This window comes from Ailuropoda melanoleuca, chromosome 5 (genome assembly GCF_002007445.2).
Source record: "Ailuropoda melanoleuca isolate Jingjing chromosome 5, ASM200744v2, whole genome shotgun sequence".
NCBI lineage: Eukaryota > Metazoa > Chordata > Mammalia > Carnivora > Ursidae > Ailuropoda > Ailuropoda melanoleuca.
Genome location: NC_048222.1, coordinates 51,985,708 through 52,000,533, shown reverse-complemented (window position 1 = coordinate 52,000,533; position 14,826 = coordinate 51,985,708). Strand labels below are relative to the sequence as shown.

At 35.7% G+C, this 14,826-nt stretch overlaps 1 protein-coding gene across 1 annotated transcript in view; it reads left to right on the top strand.

The window, feature by feature from the left end:
* UNC13C (unc-13 homolog C) overlaps positions 1-14,826 on the top strand; it is a 586,721-nt gene that overhangs the window by 456,199 nt on the left and 115,696 nt on the right. Inside the window, exon 21 of the mRNA XM_034661708.1 lies at positions 8,941-9,067. Coding sequence (XP_034517599.1) covers positions 8,941-9,067 — 127 coding nt within the window. The remainder of the gene's footprint in view (positions 1-8,940; positions 9,068-14,826) is intronic.

Genomic DNA, 14,826 nt, shown 5'->3' with positions numbered 1-14,826 from the left:
GAGAGAGGCTTTAACATAGGAACTCCTTGTGTCCAATAAATATCTATATTTCTATAACAAAAAATAATGATTCATGATAAAATGTGTGGTGTTGAAGCTTTATCCCCCCATTGTTAGGAAAGAAGGAACCAATCCCTCTATATCTTTGTATGTTTATTTGTGGAACCAGACAGTTTAGCTGTATGTGCTTTGCCCCCCTGTCGAAAATAAGACTGACTATGGGATGCCTGGGTGGCTCAGTCAGTTAAGCATCTGCCTTTGGCTCAGGTCATGATCCCAGTGTTGCATCAGGCTCCTTGCTCAGCAGGGAGCCTCCTTCTCCCTTTGCTTGCCGCTCCCCCTGCTTGTGCGCTCGTGCTCTCTCTGGCAAATAAATAAATAAAATCTAAAGAAAAAAAAAAAGACTGAATATACAATTCTTTAGTCCTTGGCAAGTTTTCTTCTTATGACTCTGTAGATGTTGCTTTGTTATCATATAGCTTCTACCGAATGGAAGAGACACAGCCAGCGTGTTCTAATTGTGTATGTTTGTTTTTCTGTTTAGAAGCCTGTAAGATTTTTTCAAATTTATTTTGTCCTTCAGACATTTTGGCAAATGTGTCTATTCACTAATATTCATTAATATCTAGATGTGAGTATCTTTTCACTAATGGCGAATTCCTTAACTTCATACTTGATTTCCTCTCTCCCTTTCCCACTGCAAGATAGTTTTAAGTGTGCCTTTTATTATTCTGTTCCATTGTTTGATTTTTTTCCTATTATGTTGGGTCTCTAGTCTAGAATTAGAAGTCATCTCTGATTTCCGTGTCAATCATTCATTCTTTAATTTTCTGCTCTAATAATTATCCTTGAATTCTGGAAGATTTTACGAAGCTATCCTTCAAATTACTGATTTGTTTTCCTATATTTTCTGTTTTGCTCTTTACTACTTCTTGTGTATTTTTTTTAAATCAGGCATTTGTTTTTGAAAATGTAAGATGTATATGGTTAAAACAATCCATATAAAAAAATATTCTGTGAAAAGTTTCTCTTTGATACCAGACCAATCTTCTTCCCCAAAGATGATCACTGTTTTCAGTTTCTTATAGATTTCCAGAAATGCTCTAAGCCTGCACATGTATATATGTACTTACCTTTTTCTTTTTCACACAGGTAGTAATATACATCCATACTCTCCCACACCTTGCTGTTTTACTTAACAATATAATTTGGGGCTCATACTATGCAAACATACTTAGATTTGCCTCATTTTTGTTTTAATTTTATTGTTTTCATTGGAATGAATATATAAAACATACTTATTTCTTCCTATAACAATAAATATTTAGACTATTTTTAATATTTTTCTAAGATAAATACCTGTAAACCCATACTTTTTGTCTACATGTGCACGTCTATTTGTAAATAGAATTCTAAGAAATGGAATTGCCAGAAAAGCTCAGGCATTTAAAATTTCAACATATATAGCCAATTTTTCCCTAAAAAGCAAAATTTCATATATTTTGTATATTTTATATATATATATAGTTTGTATATTTTGATTTTTTGCAAACTCGTTAAAATTTTACCATCTCATTAAATTTTTATTCCCTTAATATGAATGAAATTATGCATTTTTCACATGTTTAAAGACTATTGTCTCTTTTTTGGAAATTACCAAAGAAATTATTAATAAAGTTAAAAGAAATCACCACCAATAGTAAAATTAATCAAATAGGATGTTTTAACCACTTTCAGCTAAAATATAAATTAACTGAAGCATTTTTTCCCACCTATGTTCATAAATTATCAATTGATAATTGATTCTAATTGATAATTTCCTTTATAAGTAATAAAGAGATATGGCAACTCAGAAAGCTAAGGAAAAAAATAGCTTAGTTGAAGTCTACCAAAAAGAGAAATCCCTACTTTTTATTTTTGTATATTGATAGAAATTGATAGAAATCAATTTTATTCTAAAAAAGAATCTAAACTACAAGTTACATTTAAATAAGAAAATGTACAGGAAGCTATAAGAAGTAAAATCCATAAATATTTGAGTCTTTAAGAAAAAGATACAAGCAAAGATACTGCAATAAAAGGTATAAACTTCTGAGAACTCCGTAAACTGATTATTTGTGGATGGCTTATATGAGCTATGTATGTGGGAGGAAAATTGTTTATATTTCATTGGCAGTGCTTAATTTAAAAACTTATTGACATAAATAAACAGGGCCTTTTATTTTAATACAGATAATTGGACCTTTTAAGACATATCAGTGACTTTTCCCCCATGAGAAGCTGTAAACTAGCAAACTTGTAGACCAAGTCCAATGTTGAACAGATCCTCTACCAGTCTGATTAATGACCTACTCTATTCTCAGCAAGACTGAGGAGAGAATGAGGGAATAGGCATGCAAAAGAGCCAGATACAATCTTCACATTGTTTTATCCATCAGTCCATCCATCCATCCATCCATCCACCCACCCATCTATGGTTCTAAGCAGACAAGGTAGTATGGGGAAATCAAAATTTTAATAAGTTATCTGTTCCTAGAGAGTTCATCTAGGAAGGGATGAGGTCACAGGCATGGTTATGTGATGGAAGGACAGACAACCAAGGTTAGACCCCATGTCTCACCACTTCCACCAGAATCACTGCAACCACCCACATCTAAGATGCCCCAGCCATTCATTGCTTGTTCTACTTCAGTAGCCTCCTCTATACCCTCCTGCTGTCTCCAGACAGCAACCAAAATAGTATTTTACAAATGTAAATTGGACCAGAATCCCCCAGTGTTATTGCATAACTCTCTGGAGAAGAGGTCCTTATCATATGCTATAAGATCCTGTGTGACTTGGCCTTGGTTTTTCTCTGAAATCAGCTCTCACCATTCTCACTGACTCACCCTGCTGTAGCCACACTAGCTTCCTTGCATCTCTTTGAACTTGTCAACCACCTCTTTGGCTTGAAAGGAAAACCACTTCAGTTGTGGTGTTTCTACCTGAAGTGTTCTTCCAGGAGATAGATTCCTGGTGTGCTCTCTGACTTCATTCGGTTCTGCTCTCATATCACCTCATTAGAGGTCTTCCCTGAGCACCTTATTCAAAGAGGCACTCTCAGCTCATGTGCTCCCTTGCTTTGCATTATTTTTTTTCAGAACACAGCACTTCATATCATATTGAATGATTTTTTATTGTCTGTCTCTCCTCACTATATTATAAATTCTAAGATGGCAGAAACACTGTTTTCTTCTTTGCTGTACTCTCAGTATATGGAATAGCACCTGCTTCATAGAAGATAATCAATAAATATATGTTGCACAAATGAATGAAATCCACATTTCAGATCTCGGCTCTAACTCTCATGGAAACACTCTATGCTAAATCTCTTGTTGGGACTCTGGATAAAAATATGCTATAAATCTTGTTTTTGTTTCTTTTTTATGCCCTTGCTCCAGGACTTATTGACACCAATAGCTTTTTGTGCACCCCAAAATTTTATCATTATGTTCCAACCTTTTGGCCATCTCTGATTTTGAATAATTTTTCTCATCGCATCCTATTTTTTTTCTTACAACTATCCATCTCTAGTGCCCTACCATCAGATTATGTGGTCCTGTCTTCATACTGCTTCCTCATTTTCCAAGGTCATGAAATGGTATGTTCTTCCTTCTGGGTGTTGTGGAAGAGTAGCTCCACATTCCCAGTTGGCTGCAAAACACTTCACAGATGTAGAAATTGGTGTCATGGATGGAGATTGTAGAGGAAATGGTGGTGGTGTGCTATTTAAATTTGGCAAAGAAATTTTTAAGTAAAAAAAGCTGATCAAATTGCACAGCTCATTTGTGAATGAATTTTCTATCCTGAAATAAAGGAAGTTCAAGTTTGGATGATACTGACGGGGGTTCAGGAGGTTTGAGTTCCACTGGAAAGAACTGGTCTTATTCTAGGTATGTGGCTTGATCTATGTCTAAATTCTCAACAGGTGTGTCAGACAGTGTGTCTGTGAAGTATGTCTGATTCTACATCCTTCCTGGTTGAATGAACCCAGAGAGTCTAGATTTATTCTGGGATTCTGCTGAGAGATTGATTGCATTTATGAGTAGGACTGTCAGCTACTGCTCTCCAGGGTAAAATTGCTCCTTGTATCAGTTGTAGTGGTCGTGGAGTAAGGCAACATTTTGCTAGTTTTTGTTGGCTTTTCTTTTTTCCTGGTGTTTTGCTAAGGCTGGGTTATGAGAAAGGTGTCATGAAAGCAACTGGTATTTTCTCTTACCCTACAAAAATTTATGATATTTGTTCCTGTATAGTCATTGAATCTAAGAAAGTCAATTATAATAATTTACTATTGTGTGTAATCTTTTGCTGGCTGATTTTCCTCCATGGAAGCTTCACATTCATTCAAATTACTTTTTGCTAACCTGTTGTATAAATGTTTTTTTCATTTTTATCTTATTAGTCCAAGCTTTGTAGCTTCTTAATACCATAGCTTACTTCGATAGCCAGAGTTTTAGATGATTTCTCACCCATTTGTAAGCACACAGTATCCCACAAAATATCATGTCATTGGGCCCCTCTTGCTGGTTTATTATTTGAAATTCCTTCCAGAGCTTCCATAGTATCACCTCTTAAAGCAGAGTGTCACACATTCAGAGGGATGTTTAGGATGGTTCTAAAAAAATGTACACTACCAATGACAGGACAACACAGCAGTTGTGCGATAAAATTATGTCACAAATCGACAGCTAGAAAATAACACTGTGATGGTTGATGGTAGCACATTGCTTTTGGCATGAGAATGGGTTTGGCATATACTACCCCATCCTATAAACGAGTACATAGCTGTACATTGTACATATCTGTAATTGTAATTGTACATATCTGCCTTATACATAAAACCCATGCATGAACACCAACTTTCAGAAAAAAACATATATTCTTTCTAAGTAAATGCTGACACATACCATCTAAAGAAGAATAGGCACATACTTCCAAATTGCCAAGTTTGTTTTGTTTTTAAAGTAGTCTCCATGCCCAGCATGGAGCCCAGTTCAGGGCTTGAACTTACAACCCTTAGATCAAGACCTGAGCTGAGATCAAGAGTCCTCGACTGGCACCCAGCCAAGCTTTTTCTTTGTACAATTTTAGCAAAGCATTTTTATACTGGTAGTAAAATATTCATATTTATCATTGAAATTCAAAGATTTAATTTTGTACAAAATTATTATACTACAGTTTGGACTGCCTTTGCTGTATCCCAAAGGTTTCAAACAGTTGTGTTTTCATTTTCATTAGTTTCCATGAATTTTTAAGATTTGTCTTTAATTTCCTGATTGACCCATTCATTTTTTAGTAGGATGCTCTTTAACCTCCAAGTGTTTGAGTTCCTTCCAAATTTCCTCTTGTGAATGAGTTCCAGTTTCAAAGCATTGTGGTCTGAAAATATGTAGGGAATAATCCCAGCCTTTTGGTATCAGTTGAGACCTGATTTGTGACTCACTATGTGATCTATTCTAAAGAAAGTTCCATGTGCACTCGAGAAGACTGTGTATTCTGTTGAAAAGCCAAAGTCTTAATTGGAGATACAGTTTCATGAAAGAGACACTTATATATTAAATAGTATTTCTTAAAGTAAAAAGTCTTATTTTATCTATGTATCCTTTGACTCAAATTCCTCTTTGTGCACTGAACCACTACTCACAAATCATTTCTCTATTGTTCACCTAAAGCATGAAGTTGGGGCTAAATTCATCTCCTCCAATAAACAGCATCCTCCTGTGCATATCATATCATGACACTTGCTATGTCATATTAAATACTATTCCGTGTCACCCTTCCTGAGCTCTGTGCACTTAATCGTTATATTCACAGTGCCTCCCACATAACCTAGCACAAGATAAATGCTCAGTAAACATTTTTGGTACTAGCTGGGACTGGGTTACCCTTACCTTCAGGATTCTGTTAATGTGCAAATACTCTTGGAAGAGGTAACACATCACATCAGACTCACCCCTAACATTTGCAAAGTCAAGAATACAAATAAGGCCCACATACCATAGACCTAAATATTTATAATTTCTAAATCAAGCTAACAAACTGTTAAATAAAATGTAGCTCAATATTCCTACCTCAACAAATAAACGTGCTTTTATATTGATGAGATTAAAAATGTGCAACACTTCTTTTTTAATATGCTGAAAGTTGGCAAAATATCAAAGATAATACAACTTAATTATCAATACATATATTTAGGTGTTCTGAGTGATAGTGTTTAGGTTTTCAAACTAAAGATATAAATGTCATAAATTATTATATTTTTCTTTCAGAAAATATGTATTTTCATCTTTATTTTAGCATGGTTACAAATTATGCAGTTATAATAAAACATTTTAAAAGTTTTGCATTCTATCTACAGTCATGCCAAATAATACAACCTTCCCCAAGTCACATGATGTCTGCTCTCTACAATTTTTTCCTGGTTTAAAAAATTTAAATATACCTTGTCATTGAACTCTTTTCTATTTCCTTTCAGACTTTTTTTTTTCTTTTCTGAGGTCCACTTACAGTTTACACACATTCTTAATATTTAAAGGGTCAAAAAATAAAATGTTATTCAAAATTGATATGATTTGAATAAAGGTGTAAACTATAAATACAAAAAATTTAAAATTATTTCCATGTGTGTTTTCAGATATAGTTCATATATGATTTGCAGAACATTACTTTCTTCTAAGATATTTAAAAATATTTATTAAAATGAGGACAACATGATTATCATCTTATATAAATTTTTATGTAAATCATTTGAATAAACAAAAATTTAATGAGTTAGAATTCATAAATCCAAATTACAAAAATAAAGCTATTGATAATTCTAGAATTCAGCAGATACCCAGTTGGCAAGGAATATGAGGCTTCTTGTATATTACATCTAGAACTACACATATAGAAACTTTGAGAGTAATGTGAATGATTTGGTATTCTAAATATTCCCTGGCCAGCAAGTGCACATGTTTTGCATGCTGAATTGATTCACGAGTGCCTTCCAATGAATAAATTGAAACCAAACAAAATGGGTGCTTATTAAAACTTGAAAATAATACTTTGTTATTTCAAAACCTATTGCATTTATGCCATCCAGAGAAAACCTGGTGAGTTGGTTCACCCTTTCTCTTACTTAAATGCTTCCATAGCTCAAATTTCTTCCTGTACTCCAAAGCATATTTATTACCATTGTTTGCAATTGCAGTCTGGAAACCTTAGTAGCATTTGGACATAGTCACCTTTTGTTTTTAGGATATAAAACAAAAGATGGTCCAAAGTGTTTCTGTGGGCCTTACCGGGTGTTTATAAGAGCAGGTGGCATTAGTCACAAGAGCAGATGTTTTGGGTTCTGGCTTATTGTGTCGGCACCAAGTGTGAGATTCCAAGTGACAGAGGAATCCACAATCTATTTAATTTCTGAGTTTGTATTTGTAATGAGTAGAGCCCTCTTATTGTGTTGGTCCTAGGGCAAGGATCTTCTCCTGTCTGGTTTCAGGGTAGTATTGAATTAAATCCCTACCTATGATATATATATACACACACACACACACACACACACACACACACATATATACATATATAAATGTCTTTTATATATATAAAATAAATGTCTTCCCTTAAGGTGTGGAAGGATACTAGACATCTGAGGAGAGGGATAGGGGAAGACGAATGTTAAAAGAAAGAATGAATGGAATAAATTTGGAGGGAGTTGAAGCAAAACATCACCTAGTTCATAATTTTACTTGGGAGTTTAGTCTAGAAGTATTATTTATTCATGTTTCTGTGTATATATGTGTGCTTTCTCTGCTCTACAAATTGTCTTTAATTAATCATTGTTTAGATACTTTGAAAATGTTCAATTTGTGGTTGTGTTCCCTCTTGTGTTTATCATTGGGATTTAAGTCCTCTATAGTTGGGTTTTAGAAAGCAAAGATGTCCTCAATTTGTATAACAACTTAATTGCTTCAATTAGTATTTTCAGTCTGGAATATAAAGCATAGAATGTCTCAACTATAAATCAGAACCCTTGACTTAAAAAAAGATCCATAGACCTCAACCAGAACTTCTTAGAGGATGCTCCAACATAAATATAGTCTGGGATATTTGGGGTTTGCTTATATCTATACTTATGGCCAGAATTTGGCAAAGATATTAATATTGGGGGCATGGGAGGAGCAGAGATAAACATGTTCAGTAATATTATTACTTGTCTCTGTTCCCCAGTACTATATATCCAGATTAAAGAAAAAAAAAAGAGAAATAGTTTTAAGCTACACTTTCTAAGCAAGAGAGAATAAATGTCACATATTAGGAAATCCTGTTAAAGAAATGTCAAAAAAAAGCCACAGGGTGGAAAATAATTTTAGCTGAACTTAATATGGGAAGAAGAGGTCATCTGGCTTAGAAGTTAGATCTATTTCCTCTCCTTTTCAACTCTTAATTCTTTAAGTGTTAAATATCCAGGCCAGAAATGTGATCTACTAATTCACATTTTCAGTATTTATCAAGGATTATGTCTCCTAGTTTGGTTCATGTTTTATCCATTCTTAGAGTTTTAATTCTTTCTGGAACTTTGTTTGCAGCAGGCTAGTAGTCAAAATATGAAAGCTTGCAAATAAACAGAAGATTTTTGGTATGTTATCACTCTTTACATCAGAATTCTCATCTTTTTCAGGAAGGCACATTAGGACATTCACGTTACCACTCATTACTATTTGATGTTTTCTACATAGGATCTATGGTACTCTTTAGATTTTGTAAAATTTCAGATCTGTCTTTAACAATTCCTTTTGCTTTTACCTCAAATACTCTATTCTCTTCCTTTTTAAAGTACTACTAATAAAAGTAGATTGGAATACAGCAGCATTGTTGGCAAACCAAACTTTATTAAATATTTGATTTTATCTGTTACAGAACATGAGAAGCAGCGGTTATGCAAGAGCACCGATTATATGAATTTGCATTTCAAAGTGAAATGGTTTTATAATGAGTATGTGCGAGAACTTCCTGCCTTCAAGGATGCCGTTCCTGAATACTCCTTGTAAGTAGTGATTTTCACCCCCAAGTTCTCAATTCATAGTCCTGTAAAAATTATACCTGAATTTTGCAGCCTTAAAATCTCTTCTCATAGTCTTTGCTTGAATGCAGACATTTCTATTATAAAATTAATACTAAATGACTTACAATTCTTTGGGGCCACATTTAATTGAATTGTATTATATTTTTCAACTATGCCTTACTCGGATATTCAACTCAAAGAAAAAGAAATACAAAACAGGATATGGCTCACATGATGAGGTTATTTTCTCTAGAGGAAATGACCAGTCAAAGGTTCGACATTTTTTCATAGACAATGTATAATACTCAAAAAAAAATTAAAGACTGTCAGGCAACAGGACCAAATGAATAAAATCCAGGAGAAAAATAGATATTAGGCATATCAGAGATAGACTTCGATCTACACTTCAAAATGTGAGAAAATTTCAATAGAAAAATAGGATTTATAAGAATAAAAACTACAGAACTGAAAAGATGAAATTAGGAATGTAATAAATAGGCTTAATAGCAGATTATACATATCAGAAGAGGGAATAAAAGAAATGGAAGACAAATTTGGAAAAAATATCCATATAAAAACAGAGGGAGAAACAAACAAACAAAAAAGAGCAAAATGTAGAAGAAAGAATCAAACAAGGGATATATGGGACAAATTGTAAAGCTCTAATGTGCAAAGAATTGAGTCCCAGGAAAGGAGAAGAGAGAAGGAATAGTACCAGAGCAACATTTGGTAAGATACTAGGTGTGTGTTTTGCAAAATGGATGAAAAACATGGAGCTACGTAGAGCTCAAGGATGTCTATAAATCCTGGGCAGGATATTTAATTGCAAGGAAAACTACCTGTCATTACATCATAGAAAGTTGCTTAAAACCAGAAAAGGAAAAAAATAAATCTTCCCATTTATTGGAGTCAAGGAAGGTAATAACACTCTTGGATGATTATTCAGTAGGTGAGACTGAAACCAGAATACACGGCAGTGATATCTTGTAAGTGCTAAAAGAAAACAAGTAATAATTTAGAATTCTATAAGCATCAAAGATGTCCTTTCAAAACAAGGTGAAAACAAGTATATTATATAACTGAGAAGCTAAAAGAACCCATTTCCAACAGACCTTCATCAAAATATATAAGCCATGTTTTTCGGGTAGAAAGAAAATGACTGAAGATGAAAATGCGGTAATATAGTAAATAATAAAAAGCATTAGAAAGGTAAGCAAAGAAGGACACTTAAAAATACATGAACTATTTAAAATAAAAAATCTGTGGAAGAAAATATACATAGAATTAAAGTACAAGACAGTAGTAGCATAAAAAGATAGAGAAGCAATAAATGGAGTTAATATGTTATAAGTTATAAGATCCTCAAATTGTTTAGAAAGTGTAAAATACTCAATTTAAAATCCTCTAATATGCTATGGATGGGTGTTATAATTTATAGTGCACCCCCATAAGTACTATGCATCCATAAAACAATAGGGTGAAGGGAGAGTGAAACAAACATACCTAAGGGCAGGAAAGGAAAATGCAAAAAATAAAGAGCAGGCAGGAAATTTAGGAGGGTGGGGGGAAGTTCTTTGACTATATATCATATTCTCAATAGGTTTCAGTAGTTGAAGATGTGCTGGCCTCAAAAAATGATTTTAAAAGTGCTCCTGGCACAGCAGACCGCCAGGGAAAGCTGCCAGAGAACAAAAGCTTGGAAATACCGGCTCACAGAGTGCGCACCCCCATCCCCCCTCACAGGGGACATGGAGACTCTACCCAAACAGGGTTGCTTGAGTATCCGCGTGGCAGGCCCCTCCCCCAGAAGGCAGGCTGAAAAATCAAGAAGCCCACACCTGGGGCGCCTGGGTGGCGCAGTCATTGAGCACCTGTCCTCGGCTTAGGGCATGATCCTGGCATTCCGGAAAGGAGTCCTTCATCGGGCTCTTCCTCTGGGAGCCTGCTTCTTCCTCTCCCACTCCCCTGCTTGTGTTCCCTCTCTCGCTGGTTGGCTCTCTGCCACATAAATAAATAAATAAATAANAGAATCATCGGCATCCCTGAAGGGGTGGAGAAAAACAGAGGTCTAGAAGAGATATTTGAACAAATTGTAGCTGAAAACTTCCCTAATCTAGCAAGGGAAACAAGCATTCGTGTCCAAGAGGCAGAGAGGACCCCATCCAAGCTCAACCAGGACAAACCTACGCCACGGCATGTCATAGTGCAATTCGCAAATATTAGATCCAAGGATACAGTATTGAAAGCGGCCAGGGCAAAGAAATTTCTCACGTACCAAGGCAAAGGTATCAGGATTACGTCAGACCTGTCTACAGAGACCTGGAATGAGAGAAAGGCTTGGGGGGGCATTTTTAAAGCTCTTTCAGAGAAAAACATGCAGCCAAGGATCCTTTATCCAGCAAAGCTGTCATTCAGAATTGATGGAGAAATAAAGACGTTCCAAAATCGCCAATCATTAACCAATTTCGTAACCACGAAACCAGCCCTACAGGAGATATTAAGGGGGGCTCTATAAAGGTAAAAAGGCCCCAAGAGTGATACAGAGCAGCAAGTCACAACCGATACAAAGACTTTAAAGAGAAATGGCATCATTAAAATCATATCTGTCAATAATCTCTATCAATCTAAATGGCTTAAACTCTCCCATAAAACGCCACAGGGTTGCAGATTGGATAAAAAGACATGACCCATCCATTTGCTGTCTACAAGAGACTCATTTTGAACCCAAAGATGCATTCAGACTTAGAGTAAGGGGATGGAGTACCATCTTCCACGCAAATGGACCTCAAAAGAAAGCTGGAGTAGCAATTCTCATATCAGATAGACTGGATTTTAAACTAGAGGCCATAGAGAGAGATACAGAAGGGCACTATATTATTCTTAAAGGAAGTATTCAACAAGTGGATATGACAATTATTAATATATATGCCCCCAACAGGGGAGCAGCAAGATACACAAGCCAACTCTTAACCAAAATAAAGAGACATATAGATAAGAACACAGTAATAGTAGGGGACCTCAACACCCCACTATCAGAAATAGACAGAACACCCTGGCAAAAACTAAGCAAAGAATCAAAGGCTTTGAATGCCATACTCGACGAGTTGGACCTCATAGATATATATAGAACACTACACCCCAGAACCAAAGAATACTCATTCTATTCAAATGCCCATGGAACATTCTCAAGAATAGATCATGCTCTGGGACACAAAACAGGTCTCAGCCAATACCAAAAGATTGAAATTATCCCCTGCATATTCTCAGACCACAACGCTCTGAAATTGGAACTCAACCACAAGGAAAAACCTGGAAGAAACTCAAACACTTGGAGGCTAAGAACCATCCTGCTCAAGAATGACTCGATAAACCAGGAAATCAAAAAACAAATTAAACAATTTATGGAGACCAACGAGAATGAATACACAACGGTCCAAAACCTATGGGATACTGCAAAGGCAGTCCTAAGGGGGAAATACATAGCCATCCAAGCCTCACTCAAAAGAATAGAAAAATCTAAAATGCAGTTTCTATATTCTCACCTCAAGAAACTGGAACAGCAACAGAGGGACAGGCCTAACCCACTGACAAGGAAGGAGTTGACCAAGATTAGAGCAGAAATCAATGAATTAGAGACCAGAACCACAGTAGAGCAGATCAACAGGACTAGAAGCTGGTTCTTTGAGAGAATCCATAAAATTGATAGACCACTGGCAAAACTTGTCCAAAAACAAAGAGAAAGGACTGAGATTATTAAAATTATGACTGAAAAGGGAGAGGTCACGACCAGCACCATTGAAATTGCAAGGATTATTAGAAACTTTTATCAACAGCTATATGCCAAAAAACTAAACAATCTGGAAGAGATGGAGGCCTTCCTGGAAACCTATAAACTACCAAGACTGAAACAGGAAGAAATAGATTTCTTAAATAGGCCAATTAACTATGAAGAAATTGAGTCAGTGATAAACAACCTTCCAAATAATAAAACTCCAGGCCCAGACGGTTTTCCTGGGGAATTCTACCAAACATTCAAAGAAGAAATAATACCTATTCTCCTAAAGCTATTTCAAAAAATAGAAACAGAAGGAAAGCTACCAAACTCATTCTATGAGGCTAATATTACCTTGATCCCCAAACCAGGCAAAGACCCCCTCAAAAAGGAGAATTACAGACCGATTTCTCTAATGAATATGGATGCCAAAATCCTCAACAAGATCCTTGCTAATAGAATCCAACAGTACATTAAAAGGATTATCCATCATGACCAAGTGGGATTCATACCTGGGATGCAAGCATGGTTCAACACTCGCAAATCAATCAATGTGATACATCATATCAACAAGAAAAGACTCAAGAACCATATGATCCTCTCAATTGATGCAGAAAAAGCATTTGACAAAATACAGCATCCTTTCCTGATTAAAACCCTTCAGAGTGTAGGAATAGAGGGTACATTTCTCAATCTCATAAAAGCCATCTATGAAAAGCCTACTGCAAGCATTATTCTCAATGGGGAAAAGCTGGAAGCCTTTCCCTTAAGATCAGGAACACGACAAGGATGCCCACTCTCGCCACTATTATTCAACATAGTACTAGAAGTCCTTGCAACAGCAATCAGAAGACAAAAAGGGATCAAAGGTATCCAAATCGGCAAAGAAGAAGTCAAACTGTCTCTCTTTGCAGATGACATGATACTCTATATGGAAAACCCAAAGGAATCCACTCCCAAACTATTAGAAGTTATAGAACAATTCAGTAAGGTGGCAGGATACAAAATCAATGCCCAGAAATCAGTTGCATTTCTATACACGAATAACGAGACTGAAGAAAGAGAAATTAGGGAATCCATCCCATTTACAATAACACCAAAAACCATACGTTACCTTGGAATTAACTTAACCAGAGACGTAAAGGACCTATATGCTAGAAACTATAGATCACTTTTGAAAGATATTGAGGAAGACATAAAAAGATGGAAAAATATTCCATGCTCATGGATTGGAAGAATTAACATAGTTAAAATGTCCATACTACCCAGAGCAATCTACACTTTCAATGCTATCCCGATCAAAATACCGAGGACATTTTTCAAAGAACTGGAACAAATAGTCCTTAAATTTGTATGGAACCAGAAAAGGCCCCGAATCTCCAAGGAACTGTTGAAAAGGAAAAACAAAGCTGGGGGCATCACAATGCCGGATTTCGAGCTGTACTACAAAGCTGTGATCACAAAGACAGCATGGTACTGGCACAAAAACAGACACATCGACCAATGGAACAGAATAGAGAACCCAGAAATGGACCCTCGGCTCTTTGGGCAACTAATCTTTGATAAAGCAGGAAAAAACATCCGGTGGAAAAAAGACAGTCTCTTCAATAAATGGTGCTGGGAAAATTGGACAGCTACATGCAAAAGAATGAAACTTGACCACTCTCTCACACCATACACAAAAATAAACTCCAAATGGATGAAAGACCTCAATGTGAGACAGGAATCCATCAAAATTCTAGAGGAGAACATAGGCAACAACTTCTATGACATCGGCCAGAGCAACCTTTTTCACGACACATCTCCAAAGGCAAGAGAAATAAAAGATAAAATGAACTTATGGGACTTTATCAGGATAAAGAGCTTCTGCACAGCCAAGGAAACAGTCAAAAAAACTAAGAGACAGCCCACGGAATGGGAGAATATATTTGCAAAGGACACCACAGATAAAGGACTGGTATCCAAGATC